This window comes from Scyliorhinus torazame, chromosome 11 (genome assembly GCF_047496885.1).
Source record: "Scyliorhinus torazame isolate Kashiwa2021f chromosome 11, sScyTor2.1, whole genome shotgun sequence".
NCBI lineage: Eukaryota > Metazoa > Chordata > Chondrichthyes > Carcharhiniformes > Scyliorhinidae > Scyliorhinus > Scyliorhinus torazame.
The window spans coordinates 41,765,287-41,791,418 of NC_092717.1; the positions used below are offsets into that span (position 1 = coordinate 41,765,287).

General features: G+C 47.5%; 1 protein-coding gene across 2 annotated transcripts in view; it reads left to right on the forward strand.

The window, feature by feature from the left end:
• LOC140385246 (collagen triple helix repeat-containing protein 1-like) overlaps nucleotides 1–26,132 on the forward strand; it is a 145,440-nt gene that overhangs the window by 45,497 nt on the left and 73,811 nt on the right. For both annotated transcript variants that reach the window (XM_072467173.1, XM_072467172.1), the window contains exons 5-6: nucleotides 9,772–9,920; nucleotides 10,683–11,111. In XM_072467173.1, the coding sequence (XP_072323274.1) occupies nucleotides 9,772–9,920; nucleotides 10,683–11,111 (578 nt within the window). The remainder of the gene's footprint in view (nucleotides 1–9,771; nucleotides 9,921–10,682; nucleotides 11,112–26,132) is intronic.

The window sequence follows — 26,132 nt, forward strand, 5'->3', positions numbered from 1 at the left end:
AACAAAAGAAATTAGTCGATGCACTTTATTTACTTGGAGAGAGTGGGGGGTTTGCTGGAGTCCGAAAATAGGGGGTCGGAGTGTATATACCGGAGTGCGGGAGGCTTTCCTCCGCCATTTCTGAAGTTCAGTGTCTGGATGACACTGCAGAGTATTGCAATGACTAACTGTGCTTCTACGATGTATGAAAGGGAATACCATTTTATAAGGTTGTCTCACCAGGTTGGAGTGTCAGTAGCTGTCTCTGGGTGTGGTGTGTGGCAGGGATGGGAAACATTCATGGCCTGTGGGGTAGGGGTCGTGGGGGGGGGGGGGGGGGGGTCGCGTCCGCGCGTAACTGTAGTGATCCCACGAAGATCTAAATGTAGATCATGATGTCTGTCTTCTTTTTCCTTCTTGGTCTTCCTCTGTCTTCTGGTGTTCTGGATTTCCTGTGGACACAAGCATAATATCTGTTATTACCTTGTTTAAGATCTTGTATGTCTGTCCTTTTATTATCAATTGCCCATTAGAATTGTCACCATATGATACTCCCTCATTTTTTTTTTTAAACCAAATATTTTTGGGGACTTCTGAAAAGAAAATACTGTCACAGTGCGAGCAGTGTCGCAGCCTGAGTGATCAATGCGGTGAGTGGGCGGACAATGTCTCCGTCCAGCAGCAAAGGGTTCCATCCAAGTGTTTGAGGATGTAAATAGCATGTGGGATATAGCGACCTATGGGTCGCCGGAAAACAAACAAAACTTGTGGCAAAGAGCATTCTTTAAACCACAGACGAAAAGAACAGTAAAAGAGTTTCGAACCAAAAGCTCCGAATGGGGTGCGTATGGGTTTCGGTGGGGCAAGAATGGGTGGAATCCCCGGGTAGGACGGTGACAAGTGCCGTAGGTGCACTACCCGAGCGTAGCTGACCAGATGGGGGTCCTCAGGCAGGGTGGGGATCAGTGCCATTACTCCACTGCCTGGGTGACCGGACAAGAATGGAAAGAATTTGTGTTCATCGTGGATACTGCCTCTTATCATTGCCGTCGAATCAGAAGAGTAGTTATGAATGGGTGTCTGCCGACAAACTAGTTCCTCTAACTACCATTTGGCATTAAAAGAGTAGTTATGACTGCTAAAATAACAAAATCGGGCAGGCTCCATCAGAAAGAAGGACACCGTAAATCTCTATCGGTTCCTTTTTACCATCATCTGGACACCTCATCGCTCTATAGCGAAAGGAGTCGCAAAGGGGCTCGTCTGATGGGAGTTAGACTCTTGAGTGATCACCTTCTCCTGGTTGCCACACTCGTGATTGGAGTAGCTGTGCCAAGGCTGCTTGGGGCGAAGTGGGGTCCACCTCATCGTTGCAGATGAGTCTGTAGGAATTGTCGCGGTGCCAATGTTGCGTGTCTAGGTTGGAGGCGGTAGGGGGCAATCTATAGTCGGCGGGCGGTGGGTCCGGTTCAGGGGCTTTTATGTAAGGAGTCGGAACGAATCTTGTTCGGAGTCGCTGGGAGTGGGGCCTGGTGCAGAATGGAAATCATGTGGCGGGTCCATGGGGTCCAGTGTATCAGTGCTGTTGTTGTCGGTGCTGGTCGAATGAAGGGAGAGGTGGAGTCGTGCCTCTGGGGGTGGAGTCGAAGTGGTGTCCGAGGATGGGCTGGACTGGTTGGTGGAGGGTAGGAATAGGTCATCCATGGGCGGGGCGTGTTCGTCTGCTGCTGCAAGTGAGATGTGGTGTGAGTGGTTGCTCTGTGTGCCATAAGCCGTAAGCTGGTTGATGTGAAACCATCCTGACTTGCCATTGGGATAAGTGATCTTATAAACGGAGGGGCTGATTTTATCTGAAATGGAGTAGGGTCCTGTGAATTTGGGGGAGAGAAATGAACTGGGGTAGTACAGGGAGAGCATGACCTGCTGCCCTATTGAAAATTCTGTGGCGTGTACTGTCTTGCCGAAACATACCTTACTTTGTTTCTTTCGTGTACCAAGCTGAACAGCTGCGGCGAGCTGTAGCTGCTTTAACATTATCGAGAATCTGCTGTACCACTTTCTCATGGGCGAGGGTGGTGACTGTGGGGCTGGCCAAATCAAGCCCGAATAAGTATTCTGTTCCCTTCATGGGTCGTCCAGTCATGAGGGTGTGGGGGGTGTATCCTGTCGAAGTGAATACAGTGTTCCTTATGAACGTGAGTGCAAAGGGGAGAACTGTGTCCCATGTGGTATTGTGCTGTTGCACCATTTTCCTGAGGGTTGCCTTGAGGGTTCTATTCATTCGCTCTACAATTCCACTTGATTGGGGGTGATAGACAATATGAAAGTTTTGTCGGATGCCGAAAATTGTGAGGACATTTTTCATGATGCGTCCTGTGAAATGTGAGCCTTGGTCTGACTCTATACTACGGGGAAGGCCCCATCTTGTGAAGATGAGCTGCGTTAGGATCTTGGCTGTCGCTTTAGCCGTGTTAGTTCTGGATGGAAAATCTTCCACCCATTTCGTGAAGGTGTCGATTACTACCAACACATACTTAAAACCATTCTTGCAGAGGGGTAGGGGACCTATGTAATCAATCTGTAAATTCGTCCCGGGGCCATTAACAGGGCGGGTGTGACTGAGATGACCTTTCCTCTCATTCCTGTCTGGATTGTTCTGGGCGCAAATTAAACAATTTTCAATATAATGCGTTACATTGGATTTTAAATCGGGCCACCAGCAGAGAGGTCTGAGGTGGGCAAGGGTTGCAACTATCCCTTGATGTCCATGGTTGTCATGGAATTGGCAGATAATTTGGTTTCTATCTTGGATGGGGACCACATAAATACCATCTTTTAAAATTATGCCATCGTGTGCTGTTAAAGCATTTCTGTACTTATCGTAGGGGGCTGGAAAGTTATCGTTTAAAACTTCCCTGAGCTTTTCGTCTTCCTTTTGGGCTTGAGCTAAATCTTGAATGTTGGTCTGTGAGACCTGGACTGTGTGTACTGGGGCACTCTCGGGGGGATTCTAAAAGTGACCATGTCTGGAACCTGTCTTTGCTAGGGCATCTGCCTTAACGTTACATGGGGGGGAAGAACGATGGTGGCTAAGGACTTTAACGATACTGTATGTACGATCTTTTGCTGTCCTGAGAATATGCTGAAGTAATGGGGCTGAGGGTAGGGGTTTTCCATCCGCGGAAACTAAACCTCTAGATTCCCACAGGGGTAGGAATTCCGTTAAACTATTGCAGACATATAGGCTGCCGGAGTATATGTCGGCTGGGGTCGGGAACGAGTCGGGGTGGTCTACAATATATGCTACGGCTGCTAATTCTGCTGCCTGCGAACCTAGATGTCCAGGCAATTTCAATTGATATCTCCTCTTAACACGCACCCCTGCGCGTCCTCTACATAAATGCCACAACCAGTGATTTGTTTAAAACTGTGGAGGAGCCATCCACATAAATCTTAAGAGGTGCGATTGTGGGCTGGGGTCTCTGGGGTGTAGTACCTGGTTTCGGGGGAGCTGATTTGGGTACAAAGGGTCCTGTGTTGTGCCTGGTGGTAATGATCTCACACCCGTGGGGTGCCTGTGTACTGTAAATTATCTGCGAGAAACGTGTGTGTCTTAATTCGTTTAACTGTACTGTCTCGTCCTTGTAAGAGTAGGGTCCATTGTGCTGTGCGAATTTGGCTGACTGTGCTGTCCTTTAGTCTACCGTCTAGTAGAAGTTGGGTTGGGGTGTGCTCTGTTAAAATGGTTATGGGGTTGAGTCCTGTTATGCACGCAAAGTACTGAACAGCCCAAAAGACTGCGAGCAAGTGCCTTTCGCAGGCAGAAAATCCTTGCTCTACTGGATCGAGAACTCATGAGGCGTATACTACGGGGCCTAAACTATCGTGTCTTTCCTGGAGGAGCACGGCCGAAAGGGTTCAGTCGATGGTTGCAACCTCAATTGCGTATGGGGAGAGTGGATTTGGGACCTGTAATGCGGGAGCTGTGCTGAGGGCTCGGTTTAATGCATCCACGGTATTAGTGTGCTGTGGAAGCCATTCCCATGGGGCTTGCTTCTTTAGGAATTCGGAAAGAGGGGCTGCCTTTGTGGCAAAACAGTCTATGTGGTTCCTGCAGTAGCCAACCAGTCCTAGAAATGACCGGAGGGCTGTAACATTATGGGGCAAGGGTAATTTAACAATGGAGTCAATGCATTTATGCTCGATCTCTCGTTTGCCATGGGTGATCACTGTGCCTAAATACTTTTTCTTGTAGAATCTCGGCCTTTTGGGGGTTTATCTTGCATCCGATTTCATGAAGGAGTCCTAATAATTCGGTGAGGAGCGAAATGTGCTCTCCCTTAGTGTGTGTCTGTAGAAGTAAGTCGCCTACATACTGGACAAGGCAATCGGGTCGGGAAAATTTAGCTAATCCATTTGCCAGCTGTCGGTTGAAAATGGAGGGGGAGTTGTGGAAGTCTTGTGGTAGGCACGTCCACGTATATTGTTGTCCTTGGAAGGTGAAAGCAAATTTGTATTTGCACGCTTTATCCAAAGGAATGGACCTAAAGCCGTTGCTGATGTCCAAAACCGAGAAACAGTTTGACTGGGGTCCCTGTTTTAACATTGTCTCGGGAATCATGGCTATGGTGGGGGCTGCTAATGGGGTCACTTTGTTTAGTTCCCAATAATCAATGGTCAATCGCCATGAGCCATTGGGTTTCCTGACTGGTCAAATTGGGGTATTGTTAGTTGAGGTTACTCTACGAAGTACGCCTTGGTCAAGTAAACTTTGGATGACCGTTGCAATTTCTCCCTCTGCTTGTTGGGGTAAACCGTACTGTTTTGTGGGTTTGGGGTCGGGTCCTGTGATGTTTACTAAACCTGCTATCTTGCCGCAGTCGTGCTTTTGCTGGGCAAAAGAAGCTTTGTGTCTTTGCAGAACGTCTCTAACGTCTTTGTCCTGACTAATGGTTTGTGGATCAAACCAGACGTCTCCTACTGCACTAATCCTGTGTACGTAGTCTCTAACTGTGAGCGTGGCGGGTCGTGCTGCCTTTGCCATTCTCCACACACATGTATTTACTGGGTCGAATGAAAGATTGTGGGAGCTCATAAAATCTATCCCAAAATGTGTTCGGCTGTCTGGGGAGATCTACTAGAACGACGGGGTATTTGGTTTTAATGTTGCCTATCTGAATTCTACAGGGGCTGTAATGTGTCCCTGCTGCAAGTGTCCTGTGAAACCGCTAAGGGTAATGGTATCTGTGGTGGGCCATGTATCCCGTTGGAACATTGTGGAGGAATTTAGTGTGGTACGGCACCCTCCTGTGTCCCAAAGAAATTCTGCGCGGTGTCCCCGGACTGTGCCTGCTACTACCGGCTATCCGGACTTGTCCCAAAGGGTGTCGCAGACCCAAGTTGGAAAGTCCGAACACCGTCAATCGGTGCCGTTTATGCCTGCGTTCTCGGAACTGGCGCTAACACTATGAATGGGCTTGGATCTGTTCTTATTCAGGGTATTTGCCTGCTGATTTCGCTGCTGTTTCTGGGGGGCATTGCACTCTTGGGCGTAATGTCCTAACCGTCCGCAATTGTCGCGCTCTTGGGATTTAGGCTGCTGTGGGCTGTTTCTTCCCTCGTTTACCCATGCGGGGTTTTGGTGTGTCCTGACTGGATGCATGTTAGCATCTACCTGCTCTTCATCTGCTTTTCCGTATTGTGACTTTCCCTGAAGGGACTGTTCCCAAGCTCGGGATAATCTCTTTAGTACCCATTTCTCATTGTGGGTATCGTATGAGGGGTCATAATTGGTGCAAGCTCTCTGTTCTGCTTCGGTCGCAAGAGAGACTAGGATTCAAGTCCATTTGGCCATATTCTCTGGTGTCAAATGGGCGCGGACTAATTCCAAATACTGCTGTGAAATGAGTCCAAAGGCGTCCAGCAAACGCTGTTGGGTGCTCGGTCTTTTTCTGCCTACATGTATTGAGGCCTTCAATGGGATCTCCCTTATTGTAGCCAATCGCATATAGGATCGCTGCATGCATTTCTTGGAGGGTGCCTCCTCCTACATTTTGTAGGTTGGTAAGGGCTGCCACGACTAAGGGGTCGAGGCTCAACACTCTGAACTTAACTTGCTCTTTTTCATCCAGGCCGTACATGGTCGCCTGTTGTTTAACCTTTGCAAAATAATGGTGTGGGTCCGATGTGGGTTGGAACGGTGTTATTTTGTCGCACGCGTCCCTTAATTGGCTGACTGTTAGTGGGGTAGTGTACAGAAAATCGGGTCTCCGTTTGTTGTGGCCCTGCGCTGTGTGGTGACAGGGTTCATGGGATTGTGCTCTGCCTGTGCAGTCGGGGGAGGGGGTGCTTTCCTTTTCTGGATTTTATCCTGAGTACATGTTCCATGTACATAGTGATGGGCAGTTTCATTTAACTCCTGCCAATCAGGGCCATTTTCCTGATCTAACTGGGGTCCAAATGTATTCTGGAAACCATTTTGTACCGAGAGCAGGGATTGCAGGTCTGCAATTTGCTTTCGGTATTTGGCGTGGTCTACCGAACTCTGCCTTTGTTCCGTCGTGGAGCTGTGGAGTGCTCGTAGGGCCACTTTTAAATCGTTACATTGCTTCTTTAATTGCTCGACTTGATGTTCTGTCTCTTCTCGTACCAACATCGCACGTTGCGTGTCTTGGTAGGCCTTATCATACTGTGACTGAAAGCTGCTTAGGTGAGCGAGACCAGATTGATGTGCCTGTTTGACATCAGCCATCTCCTTGTCCTTCGCCGCTAACTGCTCTCTAAGTTGCCTGTTAACTTTCTCGCATTCGCTAACGTCCCCCTCACTTCTTCTCTCTCTGTCCTGAATCTCTCTGCGGAGCGTCTTCACGACCTCCTCTGTGCCTCGCAATTGTGCCAAGCAGGACACGATTGCCATCGGCTTACGAGCTTTTCCTAAGTTTTTCTTATGAATCTCGGTCAGGTGCTCCCACCAAGTATGTCCTATACTCCCGGGACCCGTTTCCTCATTTGCACAAAATTCGCTCCAAAGGGGCCATCCTTTCCTTTTTTAGATACTTCCAAATTTCCTCTTCCCATATGGGACACTGCTCTGCTCTATTGGTCGCTGCGACCTCGAATTCCTGGGGGTTCATAAGGCGTTCCATTGCCTTCATTGCATCTCTACTGTAATCTATGGGTTTCTACCGAATTTGGAACAGGGGGGAATAAAGTGGTGATGCAAACATGGGTACGCTTACGCTATTTTCCGGTCTACAAAACTCCCGACAGTTTTACGTAACAAAATCTATCTAGGTTACCTTATATCCCTTGTTAGTACGCATGCAAATAGCACTTCCGAATCTTGGAGATTTGATCTTGCTTTTTCCAATTGGGTTTCTAATTCAAATTTGGGTTCTCTCGGAGTGTCAAAGCCACTTGTAAGTCGAGTCCCGGCAGAGTCACCAGTAATGTTGCTCTGTTTACTTGCTATAAATATGGCAGTTAATAAGGTCGCCTTTCTTAATTATAATTCTGAGTATGCTTTCAAAGTCGCCAGATATCTCTCGATACCGCCACAAGGTTCAACCCGAATACCGATCAAAGAGCCAATACACCAGTTAGTTCAAAGTCAATACTACTTTATTTACACACAGTATGATTTATCCATCACTAACACCTATACTTAACTTCGGGTGCCCACTTATGTCAGAAGAACAATGGCCGTTGTTTGGATCTGAGGCTGTTGGGTTCGAAGAGGTAACAGGAGTACAGCTAAGGTTGTCCGTCTGGTAGCGAGCGTTGAACTTGAACTTATTTGCTGGTGGAATGGTCTCTCCGCTTGAGAGCCAAATCCAAGAGAGCGAACCTTTCGCAGGGGTTCCTTCTTATACCTGGAGGGGCTTTGCGCGCTTTTAGGCGGGCCTTAAACTTGGTCCCAATTAATTGGGCTGCTTCTTGATCATTGTCATCGATCTAAGCCAATAAAGGGGCAGGTACCTCGATGGCTGGGCGTGTCCTAGGTGGCCGTTGGCCTTGCTTTGTTTGTGTCTCCTGGTTGGGGTAGTGGCGCTGGACTGTCTGGGACAGTATCGGCGACCTGAGCACTAGTTCTTTGTTTCCTGGAGATGGGCCATCAATATGTAAATCGACCCAGAGTTTCGGTTCCGTCTGCAGACTGCCTTCCAAATATACATTCAGGCTCTGTGCCTGCTTGCTGCTTTGTATTGTCCATATTTCCCTATAGGCTCTGCGAGTGTCCATTTTGTATACTGAAAGTGGCCATCCCAGATGGCTACAATCTTTACCACTTACTTCCGTCTCAGTATGCCCTCCGGCCCATTCCCTGCAATTTTGCCCCTTGTCTCACTTGCCTGCTTCACGTGTTTTTGTTCACTTTCCCCTTCGTTCCCCCTTCCCTCCCCTTCTTCCCTTCGCAGCTGCCCCACCCCACACCCGGCCCCTCCCCCTTGCTCTACTGGTCGCTGGCTTGGAATAAATTGGTGAACCGCTTCCATGCCTGGTCGAAGCCTTCCTCCAACCCCCCGGCTGGCAAAATGTTATTTTCTCAAGCCTGCCACTTTTGGGCATGGCTCCATCCTCACCCCCACAACCTTGGACATCAGTTAGAACACTTTTTTAATAGTGCGAATGCTGTTATAATTATTTTACATACTTGGAAATTATTTTGAAGTGTATAGTCTCAGTTAAGCTTTATTTACGGAAAATAAGATACAAACATTCAGACAGCTTTTGTAGGCAGATACATCATGCGATGTGGCATTAATCCAGGGACTAAAAGGTCTTGGGTTTGATCCATGGTCAGCCCACCCAACTAACTTGGGCTGGAACCTAAGTTGCAACATTACAATTGGTCTCACCATCCCTGTGGATAGGGGGAAAAATGTATCCGCACCCAGTAACGATCTCATGATGAAAATGCTCAGGTGCCATTGTCATGAGGCTCATTTGTGATGCTCTCCACAGCCAATTAGCATGTTGGCAACTTGCTGTCCAACTATGTCACCTATGAAAAATGACCACTTAGCTTTAGATGCCTGAATATTGCTGCTCCCATGTGTCTGCACTTGGGCACTTGGAACTTTCTCCAGTTCTTGCTGTTCAAAAAAGTGGTGTTTGGGCAGCAAATGGTGCCAAGTATAAAAATTTGGCATGTCATTTGCCATAACGACGTGTCGGCGAGAGTCATTTGCCATAACGACGTGTCGGCGAGAGAGAGGAAAATAAGAGGATCTATTAGGCTTGGAATTGGAATTATAGTTTAATTACTGCACCTGGGCCACATTTTAGCTTTTTTAACAGGCCTTACTTAATCTGTTTTAAAAACTGATAATTTATCAACAGTTTTGTTTAGTACTGCCAAAGAGACCTAGGGCTGGAATTTCCCGGAATAGAAGATGTGTTCTCCATTCACCTGCTATTACTTTGGAAAGAACAACAACCTTCATTTACATAGCACCTTTGACCTAGTAAACTATCCCAACAAAATCCTGGACAAAGGATATAAACAGCTAATTTTGCCATTTCTCTGAGGCTTCTTCCAAACCTATGGTAGACAATTGGAAGAACTCTTTCAGAAACTCGAGTTTCTGGTATTTGCAGTGCGTGTTGCGAAGCTTCACTGTGTCATTAGCGGTATTGCTCAGGTGATTCTTCCGACTGATAAATTATAGATTACACTCTTATCTTGCAATTGATAAACTGTAAATGTGGCACTCTAGTTGTAATGAGTTTGACAATGTTCCCTTATCTTCCTTTGGAATATTTTGATGCAGTCGTTGGATCTTTTTACAGGTAAAACCTCTGACCAGGCCCGACTTGTCTCTCTTTATGATGAAATACCTGATGACACTCGTTGTTGGGATTCCAGCGGTTTTCTGGGTCGGCAGTAGAAAGACATGCTCTGAATGGGCCAATTTCTTTCACAGTGCCCGCAAGCTAGAGTAAGACTCACTTTTTTTCATCTCTTTCCTCGGAATGTTCACATGGGGCAAGGAGGGAATAGGGTTTGTGGGTGGGCTCGATAGACCAACATGGGATTAAAAAATAAATTTAGAGTACTCAATTCATTTTTTCCAATTAAGGGGCAATTTAGTACGGCCAATCCACCTCGCCTGCACATCTTTGGGTTGTGGGGGCGGAATCCACGCAAACACAGGGAGAATGTGCAAACTCCACACAATCAGTGACCTAGAGCCGGGATCGAACCTGGGACCTCGGCGTCATGAGGCAGCAATGCTAACCACTGCACCACCGTACTGCCCTGTTCTGTTACATTCTGGTGGTGGATATTTAAGATTGAATTGGGCACAGGCTGAGTTCAGCTATGAGATATATTGGGGAGAGGCCAAGTGTTTCTCCCAGAATCTACTGGGAATTTTGAGCACAAAGCAGTTTTAAAGCAGCTTTGGCATGTTGGCCTTTTGTGATGTTTTTATAAGTAAAGAAGTTGAAATTGGAGATAATTTGGCAACTGTTAGTAAAGTACCACAATCCAATTCTTTTAATGGTCATTATTTTTGTCTCTAGCCCGCAAATAACCACATTTATTGAATTCAGTTTTACAACATATGTTGGCATTTGGGTCTTGCTTTCAGCAGCATAACATGTCCATCTCTAATATTGAAAATACAAATTTAAGCAACATCAATTTCGATGGTTGACCGGTATTTTTCCTGAATATTCTTTTCTTCCCATCTTCTTAGCCCTATTACTGAAAGTCGGAGAGTGCTGCAAGAGTCCTGTGAATTTTTCCTAAAGCATAATTCTAAAGTTCAGCACAAAAAGAAACACAAGTCAAGTTCCCATAAACTCAGGGTAATCTCTAAATCCATGGGCACGTCCACTACAGGCATGGCAAATCATGGGACTTCAACCTTGCCTGCAACCAATCACGAATCCTTCAGTCAAGGGACATTTTCAGAGGCTAAACCTTTTCTTGAAATCAGTGAACATGATGCTTTTCTCCCTGCAATTCCTTCTGCGTTGAATGCCTCCATCGGGGAACAAGCTTCTCTCAGTTTATCTGGACAAGCGGTGTCTGCTGACCTACCAGAGAAAAGAAGCAAAGGGGGAAGCATATCTGGCAGAATGAGCAACCAGTCTGAAGGCCTGCAGCGTGTCCCAGATGGACGGTAAGAAACAAAGGGTTTACTGCATAGTTTAGTAATTACAATGAAAGTATCGAAAGTGCGGTGGATCTCGCTTTTAACTATCACCATGTTTAACTATCGCCATGTTAGGTATTCAACACGGTGGATAAAATCTTACATTCCAACTTACGTCTCACTTATACTCGTGTTTACACTTAATTTCAATCATCAATGAGCATTCAGCGGTAAGATTTTGAAATGGTTTGCTTTACTGTTTTATGCAGGAAGGATTCTTACAGTTTGTGGGGCTACCTATTAAAGACATTTGATCTGCCTCAACTTCATATGCTGCCTGCTGTTTCTCAGCAAATATCATTTATAAGATCAGGTTCGGCTTCTCACAACTTCCGGGTTCCCCAGCGTCGCATTTAGGGGGTACCCCAATGATGCTGTGGGAGTCCCTCTAGGAAGTTCCCACTTAAGTGTTTACCCAGCAATTGCCCAGGAGTGCTAACTTCCCCTGGACAATTCCACTGCGCTGGGAACCATCCGACTGAAGCGATTTAAATCGCTAGCTTCGGATGGTTCTGCCAGCTTTATCCTGATGGTTACTCTCAAAGAGTTAGAAGGGAGAAAAAACCTTCTAACTCCAGAGTAATTATTTAACAAACCCAGACCCAGCCTTACATGTGGCACTCCATACAAAACACTAGCAGGGGACCCACCACATTACCCCCTCCCCCAAGTGAAACCTGGACTGACCCCAGGAATTTGTATGTACTTGCCAGATGCATGTGTTTCCCACATCAATTATTATATTGACAGTTTGAAGTAACATTTTTTTAAATTTCTTGTAAATTAAACTGTCTAATAATTTGAATTAAGCCACAGAGCAAATTGTAATATAGTGTTTTAAAAAATGAGATTAATATAAAATAAATTGTAGCTGAATTCAACTCCAATTTCAAAATGGCTACTATTTATTTTGACGGGTAACATGAAATTTGTCTTAAAGACAGTGTCCTTTTTATGTCAGTGCGAATGAGTTCATTTTGGCACAGATGGTGAAACAAGCTAACTTTCAAGGAGCAATGTAGACATATTTTGGCCAATAAATGGGAATCTAGATGATTTGAAATGCACCAAGGTATAGGGATTTGGACACTATACCAAACCCCAGAGTAAAAATTCTTGTCAAGGAATTACCTTATTGGCAAAAAGGTCAGTCACTAAATTAGAACGCAAATTAACATGGTTTATTGGACAACCAAGAATAATACTTAACATTCTGTTAGTCGAGACATTGCATGATGCACAAGTTCCACATGCCAGTCTGTCTTTCCCGTGGACATCTGGGGTCTCCTCTTCTTGGTTCCTTGACCTAGTCTCTTGACTCACGACTTACTTTGAGATCTTAACTTAAGTCAACTTAATTCCATCTCACATGCAAACCCCTTTGCAGCTTTAAAACTTCAACTCTGGTTTCCCATTCTATCTGAATTGCTGTAACCTTTATTCCCCCCCCCCCCCCTTAACTGCTGAAGCTACCCATTTCACAGCTGCTTGCTTGCTCTCTCTCAGCTGCACAATTTACAGCTGCTGTAGACTATTTATCTTTTTCTCTCTCGCTCTCCAGATGAAAGCAGCGTCCTAACAAAGACTATTCACTTTTTCTCTTCAGGCAATTAGCTTTACCCTTAATACTGGATTCATATGGCAATTCCCAATCTGTGCAATTATTTCAGTCATTAGTGGTTTCTTACGGCAACCACCTAACCCATGAGAATTGCCCGTCGACTGGCAAAGTCCTATGTCAGTGTTAACGTCCTAGCAACTGCTCCACTGCTCATGCCTAACTTTCTCTGCCGAAAAAATGCCTCCAGTTAGTATCCTGTGATGAATGCTACCCCTTGGTAAGTGCCAAGTACTCAGTGATGCACTCCTATGTTTGTACCTTATTTTGCACGTAACATTTATCTGAAGTATGTGCACCTGTATCAACAAAGCCAACAACTTCGAAACAAATCTGATTCCCATTAACTTCAGTTTTCACTTTCACCTTCCATCTTGAATTCAGCTCTTTTGTTCATGTTTGGACTCTGGTCGTAATAAGAGTAGAACCCAAACTGAACATCAGTGAGCATGTTGTCGCTGTGTAAATGTCAATTGATAGCACTGTTAATGACCCCTTCCCACTGCTTTGTTAATGATTAAGATTTGACAAATAGGGTGGTAATTGGCCGGTTTGGAATGATTCTGCTTTTTGTTTACAGGACATGCCTGGGCAATTTTCCACAATATCGGGTGGATGCCAGTGTTGTAGCTGTACTGGAACAGTTTGGCTTTGTGTGCATCCTGTTCTTTTTTAAAATTTTTCCAAAAGGGGCAATTTAGTGTGGCCAATCCACCTACCCTGCACATCTTTGGGTTTCGGGGTGAGACCCATGCAGACACGGGGAGAATGTCCAAACTCCCTACAGACAGTGACCCGGGGCTGGGATTGAACCTGGGTCCAAAGCACCGTGAGGCAGCATTGCTAACCACGAGGCGCATCCTATTCTGAAGCACAAATCTTCAGTATTATTGCTGAATGCTGTCAAGCCCATAGCCTTTGCAGTATCCAGTGCCTTCAGCTGTTTCTTAATATCATATCAAATGAATTGGCTGAAGATTGTCATCTGTGATGCTGGGTGACTTCCAGAGGAGATCCAAGATCGATCATCCACCAGGCACTTGTTGCTGAAGATGGCTGCAAATTTTAGTTTTTTATTCATTTTTACAGGTTGTGGGCTTCGTTGGCTAGGCCAGCTTATTGCCCATCCCTCATTGCCCTTGTGAATGCGATAGTAACCGCCTTCTTGAACCGCTGCAGTGCAAGTGGTGTAGGTACACACACTGTGTTATTAGGGAAGGAGTTCCAGAATTTTCACCCAGCAACAGTGAAGGAATGGCGATACATTTCCAAGTTGGGGTGGTGAGTGACTTGAAGGGGAACTTCCAGGTGGTGGTATTCCATGTATCTACTGCCCTTGGCCATCTAGATCATACTGGTTGTGGCTTTGGAAGGTGCTGCCTAAGGAGCATTGGTGAGTGCCTGCACTGCATCTTGATGGTACATACTACTGCTGCTGTGCATCGGTGGTAGAGGGAGTGAATGTTTGTCGAAGGGGGGGGGGGGTCAATCAAGCGGGCTCCTTTTTCCTCCAGCTTCTTGAGTGTTGTTGGAGCTGCACTCGTCTAGGCAAGTGGGGATTATTCCATCACACTTCTGACTTGTGCCTTGTAGATGATGAACAGACTTTGGGTGGCAGGAGCTGAGTTACCCGCTGCAGGATTCCTAGCCTCTGACCTGCTCTTGTAGCCACAGTATGTATATGGTTCGTCCAGTTCAGTTTCCGGTCAGTGGTAAACCCCCCCCCACACCCAAGATGTTAATAATGGGGGATTCAGTGATGGAAATGCCTTTGAATGTCAAGAGATAATTGTTTGATTCTCTTATTGGAGTTGGTCTTTGCCTAGCACTTGGTGTGGTGTGGATGTTACTTGTCAGCCCAAGCCTGGATATTGTCTAGGTCGTGCTGCATTTGCACGTGGTCTGCTTCAGTGTCTGAGGAGTCGCAAGTGGTGCTGAATATTGTGAAATTATCAGCAAACATACCCACATCTGATCTTGTGTTGGAAGGAAGGTCATTGATGAAGCAGCTGAAGATGCTTTGACCTAGGACACTACCCTGTGGAACTCCTGCAGTGAAGTCCCAGAACTGAGATGGCAGATCTCCAACAACCACAACCATCTTCCTTTGTGTTAGGTTAGACTCCAATCAGTGGAGAGTTTCCCCCCGATTCCTGTTGATTCCAGTTTTGCACCGGCTCCTTGATGCCTTACTAGATCAAATGCTGCCTTGATGTCAAGGGCAGTCATTCTTGCCTCCCCTCTGGAGCACTTTTTCCATGTTTGAACCAAGGCTATAAGGAGGTCAGGAGCTGAGTGATCCTGGCGGAACCCAAACTGAGCATCAGTGAGCAGGTTATTGCTAAGTAAGTGCCGCATGATAACACTGTTGATGACCCCTTCTATCACTTTACTGATGATTAAAGGTAAACTGATAGAGCGGTAATTGGCCAGGTTGGATTTGTCTTGCTTTTTGTGTACAGGACATACGTGGGCAATTTTTCACATTGCCAGGTAGATGCCAGTGTTGTAGCTGTACTGGAACAGCTTGGCTAGCTAGCTTCTGGCAAGCCTTCAGGGCTATTGCCAGAATATTGTCAAGGCCCATAGCCTATGCAGTATCCAGTGCCATCCGCCATTTCTTGATATCATGTGGAGTGAATCGAATTGGCTGAAGACTGGCATCTGTGATGCTGGGGACCTCTGAAGGAAACCGAGATGGATCATCCACTCAACACTTCTGGCTGAAGATTATTGCAATGCTTCAGCCTTGCCTTTTGCACAGAGGCGCTGGCTCCTCCATCATTGAGGATATGGGGATATTTGTGGAGCCTCGTCCTCCAATGAGTTGTTTAATTATCCACCCCAATTCACGACTCTTGTCGTGAGAGGACTGCAGAGCTTAGATTTGATCCATTGGTTGTGGGATCACTTGGCTCTATCACTTTCTGCGTATGTTGTTTGGCACACAAGTCTTCCTGTGATGTGCTTCAGCTTTGTCTTTTGCACTAATTTTCTGGGCTCCCCCATCATTGAGGATGAGGCTACTTCTGGTGCCTCCTTCTCTTAGTTGTTTAATTACCCATCACCATTCTTTTTTTAAATAAATATTTTTATTTGAGACATTTTCACTTTTATATGCACAAAATATCAGAAGAACAAGAAACAACAATAGCCCGCCCGCCACGCAACCACATCCCGCCTTTCCCATTTTAACCCCCTTACCATCCCCCCTTTGCTGATCCCTCAATCCTTTCGGCAGCTCCGAGTCCCGCCATTCTAGCAAAATCCGTCTCTGGGCTATCAGGGAGACAAAGGCCAAAACATCGGCCTCTCTCACCCCCTGGAGTTCCGGGTCTTCTGACATCTCAAATATCGCCATCTCTGGACTTGGAACCACCCCCACACCCAACACCTCGAACATCACGTCCGAGAATCCCTGCCAGAAATGGGGCCTCCCTGCACACGCCAACGGCCACACCTATCTTTTACCCCTGCAAAGAACCTACTCATCCTGACCGTCATGTGGGCCCCATGCACCACCTTAAACAGGATGAGGCTTAACCTCGCACACGACGAGGACATGTTCATCCTCCACAAAGCCACCGTCCAAGTCTCGGCCCCCATCTCCCCTCCCAGCTCCTCCTACCATTTATGCTTAATATCTCACACCAGGGCTCCCTCCCACTCCATCAATTCCTTACAAATATCTGACACCTCCACTCCCCTATTTCATCCTTCGAAAGCAACTTGTATTGCAACCCCAGGGGCGGCAGCCCAGGAAAGGTGGCACCTCTTTCCTCACGAAATTCCGAACCGATAAGTACCTAAAGCCAATCCCCCTGGGCAAATCATACACTTTCACCAAGTCCCCAAAGCACTCAATCCCCATCTGCCACTAAACCTCGCATCCAGCCCCGCCGGCGCAAATCTATGATTATCGTAAATTGGTGCCCACATGGAGGCACCCTCCAGCTCCAAATGCTGCCTCCACTGCCCCCACACTCTTTGGGCCAACACCCCCAGTGGCCTCAGAGTACCTGGCAGGCGCAAACGGTAAAGGCGCCAGCAACAAAGCCTTCCAACTTGTTCCCCGACCCCTCCCCTCGGCCCATTTTCTCACCATGGCAACATTCATCACCCAATAATAGTTTATCATATTCGGCAATGCCAACCCTGCCCCATTCCAAAGAAAGCCCACCGCACCCACTGAGCCCTCCCTGCCCACACAAACCATTGACCTTCCTAAAGAATAACTTTTGGGGGGGTGGGGCGGGCAAGAGATGGGACGGTTCTGAAACACAAACAGAAACCTAGGCAGCACCATACTTTTCACTGTCTGCACTCGCCCTGCCAGTGACAGCGGCAACATATCCCGCCTGTTAATATCCACCTTCATCTGCTCCACCAGTCGAGCCATGTTCAATTTCTGCAACTGCACAGCTCCGTGCCACCTGGATACTCAAATATCTGAAACTCGCTCCCATCATTTTCATTTCATTTAATTTCATCACCCTCAAATACAATTCCCCATGTTTCCTTTCCTGACCTCGGCATCAACCGGGAATACCTCACTCTGCCCATGTTCAATTTACATCCCGGAAACTGGCCGAATTCCCCCAAGATCTCCATAATGCCTCCAATACTGAGTGGCATGGTAGCACAGTGGTTTACACTGTTGCTCCACAGCGCCAGGGTCCCAGTTTCGGTTCCTGGCTTGGGTGACTGCCTGCGGAGTCTGCACGTTCTCCCTGTGTCTGCGTGGGTTGCCTCCGGGTGCTCTAGTTTGGTTTCCTCCCACAAGTCCCGATAGACGCGTTGTTAGGTGAATTGGACATCTGAATTCTCCCTCAGTGTACCCAAACAGGTACCGGAGTGTGGCGACTGGGGGCTTTTCACAGTAACTTCATTGCAGTGTTAATGTAAGCCTACTTTTGACAATAAAGATTTTATTATACTGCCCACTGGGTCCAAGATATATTACAGCAGGTCGTCCGCACACAGCGAGATCCTATGTGCGGCATCGCCCCCGCTCAGTCCCTCGACATACCTTGCGCCATTGCCAACGGCTCTATCACCAAGGCGAAATGCAAAGGGCACCCCTGCCTCGTCCCACGGTGTAGCCCAAAGTACCCCAAATTAAATCTGTTCATCTGCATGCTCGCAATGGCGCCTTGTGTAGCAGCCAGACCCAATCCACAAATCCCTGCCCAAAACACCCAGCACCTCCAATAAATACGCCCACTCCACCCGAGCAAAAACCTTCTCCACGTCCATCGCCAACGCTACCTTTGCCTCCTGCCCCTCCGAAGGCATCATAATTACATTGAGTAGCCTCTGTACATTCTGCAACAACTGTCTTCCCTTCACAATACTCGTCTGATCCTCGCCTATCACCCCTCAGCACACAATCCTCAAGCGGTGCTAGCACCTTCACCAATAACTTGGCATCTACATTTAATAACGATATCGGGCACGACAACACTTTGCTCCGGATCCTTATCCTTCTTTAAAATCAGGGAGCTGGAAGCCTGCGATAATTTAGGGGGAGTCTCTTTCTCCACCCCCCCCCGTCGTCGTCGTCGCCGCCATTCCCACCCCCCACACCCGCTTCATTATATGCCCTCAAAAGCAGTGGATCCAGGTCCGCCCCAGACATTTTATAAAACTCTACCGGGACCCTGATTGCGTCGCCTCCATACCATTCGCCACCTCCCTCGACCCAATTGGGGCCCCAATGCCCTGAACCCACCCCACCTCTACTTTGGGGCAACGCCAACCCATCCAGGAATCACTGCATCCCCTCCTCCTGGCTGGGCCTCCTATAAAGAGCCTCAAACACCCCATTCACCCCCTCTGAGAGAATCACCACCTTACCTGTACCATCCCTAACTCTACACTCTCCCTCATCGCCACCACCTGCTTCCTCAACTGATGGGCCAACATCCTGCTCGCTTTTCCCCCGTACTCCTGCACCGCCCCTCTCGCCCTCCGCAACTGTCCCACCACTTCCCAGTAGAGACTAGCCCAAACTCCATCTGGAGCCCCTGCCTCTCCTTCAACAACACTGCCTCCAGTGCCTCTGAATACCTCCTGTCCACCCTCAAAATCTCATCCACCAGCCTTGTCCAGTCCTCCCGCCCCAACTTCTCCCTGCGCGCCCGAATTTAAATAAACTCTCCTCTAACTACAGTCTTGAGTGCCTCGCACAAAGTAGCAGTTCTGACCACTTTCGTGTCATTCAACTTCATGTAGTCCCAAATGGCAGCCGGCACCTCCTCACAGACCCCCACACCTAGATTCCACTGTGGCCGGTGAGCCTCTTTTCCCCGCCCCCCCCCCCCCCCCTCCCACACACACACACAGCCACCCGCAAATCCACCCAATGCAGCGCATGATCAGAAACCACAATCGGCGAGTACTCTGAGCCGACCCCCCTCGCCAGCAGCACCTTGTCTATCACAAAAAAAGTCACTCCAGAGGTACACCTGGTGCACATGGGAGAAATATGAAAACTTCTTCGCTCTCTGCCTCCCAAACCTCCATGTGCCCAACCCCCCACCCCCCACCATGCACTCCATGATCATCCTCGACGACTTGGGACTCGACTGGTCCAAGCTCGGATCTATGACCGTGTTAAAATCACCCCCATAATCAACCATTGCGAGTCCAAGTCCGGAATCCTCCCCAACAGCCGCTTCATAAAATCCACGTCATCCCAGTTCGGGGCATAACATTTACCAGACCCATCGCATTCGTTCCAGCTTTCCACTAACTATCACATACCTCTTCTCCTCCCCCCCCCACCACCCCCGGATCAGCCACAATACTCCCCACCTCGAACACAACTCTCTTATTGATAATATTGCCACCCCCCTCGTCTTCATATCCAGCCCCGAATGAAAAACCTGTCCTACCCATTCCTTTCTCGGCCTCGTCTGATCCCCCAGCTTCAGGTGCCTCTGCTGCAAAAATGCCAGGTCTGCCTTCAGACTCCTCCAAAGGGCCAGTTAACCGGCCCATTCACTCCCTTCACATTGTACGTGATCAGCCTGGTCAGGGGGCTCTCGACCCCCTGCCGATCAGCCATCTACCTTTTTGGGCCAGTCCAGCCCGCATCATGCACCCCTCCAAGCCCATCCTCTGATCTCCATCACCATCCATCCCTTCCCAATTGCGTCACACCAACCACACCCTTGTCAGCAACCCTTTTTCTCTCTTTCTCCCCCCCCCCCCCTGCAAAAACTCTCAAACAAATAAGCAACCCCTCACTTCACTTGCCCAGCTAGCATGGTGGCCCCTGCCCACGGCCTCCAACGTCTCCCCTTCCCACCTCACCCCCCCCCCCCCTCCCCAAACCATCCCAAATGCCGACACAAAGAGTAACAAAAGGCACACTCACTATCATTGCTCCCCAACCGAGACCTGCCCCGGAATACCCACCCCCAGACACAAAAGCACACACAACTCTTCCAAATTTCAATGTCCTCCCACTCCTCCCAGTCCATTGTCCCTCAAAGTCCATTTCCTCCTCTGGCGTGTCGAAATTAAGCTCCTGTTTCTGGAAAGTCACCCACAAGCGGGCCGGGTATAACACTCCAAACCTTGCCCCATTCTCAAAGAGGAAGTTGAACCTGGCCCCCCTCTTCGCCAACTCCACAGCCAGGTCTTGGTAGACCCGGAGCTCACTCCCTTCCCAGGTACACTTCTTGGTCTGCCTCGCCCATCATATGATTTTTTTCCTTCTCCTAAAAGCGATGCAGCCATATGGGCTGAGGGAGGTGGTGGATGGCATGGGGGCGACGCAAGCAGGGAAGGCCCTGGGGTTTGACGGGTTCCCAGTAGAGTTTTATAAAATGTTTGGGGCGGACCTGGGGCCACTACTTGTAGGGCGTACAATGAAGCGGGGTGGGATGGGGTGGGGGGACTCCCCCCTAAATTGTTGCAGGCTTCCAGCTCCCTGATTTTAAAGAAGGATAAGGATCACTCCCAACTCCGCCGCCAATGAGGCCATCTGCTTCTCATTTTCCCCCCCATCGCCTCCTCCACTTTCTGAATCACCCAGCCCTGGGACTCCAACCTTACGTGAAGGTAAGAATTTAAAGTTTAGAAATAAAAGTTTAAAAACAAAATCGGTATAATGAGAGATATAAAAACAAGTTTTTAAAAATAATAATAATCTGAGTTAATGTAAGGGTTAAGACATGTCAGGGGAACTCAGACCCGTGCCATGCTCCGCGTTGCGATGTGGGAGTTCAGGGACCCTTCCAGTGTCACTTTCTCCTTCATGTGCACAAAGTGAGTCCAGCTGCAGCTTGTGTTAGATCGCTTGCCGGCTCTGGAGCTGTGGGTGGAGTCACTTTGGAGCATCCGCGATGCTGAGGACATCGTGGATAGCACATTTGCTGAGTTGATGTCACCGCAGGTGAAGATTACTGAGGGATATAGAAAATGAGTGACCAAAAGACAGAGCAAGAGTTGGAAGGCAGTGCAGGTGTCCCCTACGGTCATCTCCCTGCAAAACTGACATACTGCTTTGGATACTGTTGAGGGGGCTGGCTCGCCTGGGGAAAGCAGCAGCAGCCGCCAGGTTCATGGCACCGTGGCTGGCTCTGCTGCGCAGGAGGGCAGGAAGACGAACGGCAGGGCGATAGTGATAGGGGATTCAATCGTAGAGGGAATAGACTGGCGGTTCTGCGGACGCAAGCGAGCCTCCAGGATGGTGTGTTGCCTCCCTGGTGCAAGGGTCAAGGGTGTCTCGGAACAGCTGCAGGACATACTTTTTTTGGGGGGGGGGGGGTGAACAGAAAGCTGTCGTGCATATAGGCACCAACGATATAGGTAAGAAAACGGGGTGAGGTCCTACAAGCTGAATTCAGGGAGTTAGGAGTTAAACGAAAAAGTAGGACCTCAAAGGTAGTAATCTCAGGATTGCTACCAGTGCCACGAGCTAGTCAGAGTTGGAATGTCAGGATGAATGCATGGCTCGAGAGATGGTGCAAGAGGGAGGGATTCAAATTCCTGGGGCATTGGAACCGGTTCTGGGGGAGGTGGGACCAGTACAAACCAGACGGTCTGCACCTGGGCAGGACTGGAATCAATGTCCTTGGGGGGGGGGGGGGGGGTGTTGCCAGTGCTGTTGGGGAGGGTTCAAACTAATGTGGCAGGGGGGTGGGAACCGATGCAGGAAGTCGGAAGGAAGTAAAACGGGGACCAAAACAAAAGGCAGTAAGGGGGAAAGTGTAAGGCTGAGAAGCCATATTCACAATCAAAAAGGGTCACAGTGCAGGGAACAGCGACTGAGGAGAGCTCCGTGAATAGGCCCAGTAATACTAAAAGGAATAAAAAGGGAAGTAAAAACATAAATGGAAATGGAATCAGCAGGTTATTACATGAAGATATGGGTTCAACGATGAGGAAAAGTTAAAAGGAAAAATAACTTTTAGGAGAGGTTAGTGATAAAGGTGTTAAAATTCAAAACGGAGGTATAAAAGCCAACATAAGGGTACTTTACCCGAATGCTCGTAGTATTCGAAATAAGGTATGAGTTGTTGGCGCAAATCATCATGAATGACTATGATTTAGAGGCCATTGCTGAAACATGGTTAAAGGATGGTCACGACTGGAAGTTAAATATCCAAGGGTATCAAACTATTTGGAAGGACAGAGTGGATGGTAAGGGAGGTGGTGTAGCTCTGTTATTTAAGGATGACATCCGGGCAGTAGTGAGGGGTGCTATGGAGGATAAGGTTGAATCCATTTGGGTGGATATCCGGAATAGTAAGGCGAAAAAGTCACTGATAGGAGTAGTCTATAGGCCACTAAATAGTAACATTACGGTGGGGCGGGCAATAAACAAAGAAATAACTGATGCATGTAGAAATGATACAGCAGTTATCATGTGGGATTTTAATCTACATGTCGATTGGTTTAACCAGGTCGGTTAAGGCAGCCTTGAGGAGGAGTTTATAGAATGTATCCGCGATTGTTTCCTAGAACAGTATGTAATGGAATCTACATGGGAACAAGCGATCCTCGATCTGGCCCTGTGTAATGAGACAGGATTGATTAATGATCTCATAGTTAGGGATCCTCTTGGAAGGAGCGATCACAATATGGTAGAATTTAAAATACAGTTGGAGTGTGAGAAGGTAAAATCAAACACTAGTGTTTTGTGCTTAAACAAAGGAGATTACAATGGGATGAGAGAAGAGCTGGCTAAGGTAGACTAGGAGCAAAGACTTTATGGTGGAACAGTGGAGAACCTTCCAAGCGATTTTTCACAGTGCTCAGCAAATGTTTATCCCTACAAAAAGGAAGGACGGTAAAAAGAGGGAAAATCGACCGTGGATATCTAAGGAAATAAGGGAGAGTATCAAATTGAAGGAAAAAGCATACAAAGTGGCAAAGATTAGTGAGAGACTAGAGGATTAGGAAATCTTTAGGGGGCAACAGAAAGCTACAAAAAAACCTATAAAGAGTAAGATAGATTATGAGAGTAAACTTGCTCAGAATATAAAAACAGATAGTAAAAGTTTCTACAAATATATAAAACAAAAAAAGAGTGGCTAAGGTAAATATTGGTTCTTCAGTGGATGAGAAGGGAGATTTAATAATGGGAGATGAGGAAATGGCTGAGGAACTGAACAGGTTTTTTGGGTCGGGCTTCACAGTGGAAGACACAAATAACATGCCAGTGACTGATGGAAAATGAGGCTATGACAGGTGAGGACCTTGAGTTGATTGTCATCATGAAGGAGGTAGTGATGGGCAAGTTAATGGGGCTAAAGGTAGACACGTCTCCTGGCCCTGATGGAATGCAACCTAGGGTACTAAAAGAGATGGCTAGAGAAATTGCAAATGCACTAGTGATAATTTACCAAAATTCCCTAGACTCTGGTGTGGATCCGGCGGATTGGAAATTAGCAAACGTGACACCACTGTTTAAAGGCGATAGGCAGAAGCAGGTAATTAAAGGCCAGTTAGCTTAACTTCGGTAGTAAGGAAGATGCTGGAATCCATCATCAAGGACGAAATAGCGAGGCATCTGGATGGAAATTGTCCCATTGGACAGACGCAGCATGGGTTCATAAAGGGCAGGTCGTGCCTAACTAATTTCGTGGAATTTTTTGATGACATTACCAGTGTGGTAGACAACAGGGAGCCAATGGATATGGTGTATCTGGATTTCCAGAAAGCTTTTGACAAGGTGCCACACAAAAGGTTGCTGCATAAGTTAATGATGCATGGCGTTAAGGGTAAAGTAGTAGCATGGATAGAGGATTGGTTAATTAATAGAAAGCAAAGAGAGGGGACCAATGGGTGTTTCTATGGTTGGCAATCAGTAGCTAGTGGTGTCCCTCCGGGTTCAGTGTTGGGCCCACAATTGTTCACAATTTACATAGATCATTTGGAGTTGGGGACCAAGGGCAATGTGTCCAAGTTTGCAGACAACACTAAGATGAGTGGTAAAGCAAAATGTGCAGAGGATACTGGAAGTCTGCAGAGGGATTTGGATAGGTTAAGTGAATGGGCGAGGGTCTGGCAGATGGAATACAATCTTGACAAATGTGAGATTATCCATTTTGGGATTATTATTTAATAATCAAAAGGGATTATTATTTAAATGATAACATATTAAAACATGCTGCTGTGCAGAGGGACCTAGGTGTCCTCGTGCATGAGCTGCAAAAAGTTGGTTTACAGGTGCAACAGGTGATTAAGAAGGCGAATGGAGTTTTGTCCTTCATTGCTTGAGGGATGGAGTTTAAGACTAGGGTGGTTATGCTGCACTGTATAAGGTGTTAGTGAGGCCACACCTGGAGTATTGTGTTCAGTTTTGGTCTCCTTACCTGAGAAAGGACGTACTGGCGCTGGAGGGTGTGCAGAGGAGATTCACTAGGATAATCCCAGAGTTGAGGGGGTTGGATTACGAGGAGAGGTTGTGTCGACTGGAATTTAGAAGGATGCGGGGGGGATCTTATAGAAACATATAAAATTATGAAGGAAATAGATAGGATAGATGCGGGGAGGTTGATTCCACTGGCGGGTGAAAGCAGAACTAGGGGGCATAGCCTCAAAATAAGGGGCAGTAGATTTAGGACTGAGCTTAGGAGGAACTTCTTCACCCAAAGGGTTGTGAATCCCTGCCCAGTGAAGCAGTTGAGACTCCTTCATTAAATGTTTTCAAGATAAAGATTGATAGTTTTTTGAAGAATAAAGGAATAAAGTGTTAAGATGCTCGGGCGGGAAAGTGAAGCTGAGTCCACAAAAGATCAGCCATGATCTCATTGAATGGCAGAGCAGGTGCGAAGGGCCAGATGGCCTACTCCTGCTCCTTATTCTTATGTTCTCTGCTTCACTTGCTCAATCCCAGATCTCAGCAGCTTCACCATCTTGGTCAGGTCTTCCAGGGCCTCTTTCCTCTGCTGCTGGAACTTGTTCAAGAATTCCACCAGCTGCTCCATCAGCTTCTGGGCGGGTAGTGCACCCCCCTTGCCCTCTGCCATCTTTACCAGTGCTGCACCGTGAAAACTCTCCTACTCCAACTGCTCTTTCTTGTGACACTCACTCGTCTGCTGATCCACACACCAGCCACACCAGAGGAGCATTGCCTTTCCGTGACATTCCATTTTAAAAAGATTTAGTGTACCCAATTCATTTTTTTCCAATTAAGGGGCAATTTAGTGTGTTCAATCCACCAACCTTGCACATCTTTGGGTTGAGGGCACAACCCACGCAAACACTAGGAGAATGTGCAAACTCCACACAATGTGCAAACTCCACACAGGCAGTGAACCAGAGCCGGGATTGAACCTAGGACCTCGGCACCGTGAGGCAGCAGGTCTAACACACTGCGCCACCGTGCTGCCCCCATGACATTCCTGCGCCTTTTACTACACCCTTCGGGTGGAGAAAGTTTGAAAAAATCCACCTTGAGCGAGACCCACCAAATGTGCGGCCACTCACTCCATGACCACTACTGGAAGTTTCCCCTACCACCATTCATGACTGGACTAGCGTTCCCTAGCTTTCTCTTACTGGAGAGCATGAAGAGGAGGGATCAATTTTAAGTCTAAATCCAGCAACATGCCAAGAACGCAGCATTGTGGCACCATGGTTAGCACTGCTGCCTTACAGCGTCAGGAATCTGGGTTCAATTTTGGTCTTGAATGACTATCTCTGTGGAGTTTGCATGTTCTCCCTGTGTCAGGGTGGATTTCCTCCAGGTGCTCCGGTTTCTTCCCACAGTCCAAAGGTGTGCAAGTTAGATGGATTGGCCATATTAAATTGCCACTTAGTGTCCAGAGATGTGCAGGTTAAGTGGGATTGCAGGGATAGAGTGGGGTCCTCTTTCAGAGGGTCAGTGCTGACTCGATGGGCCGAATGGC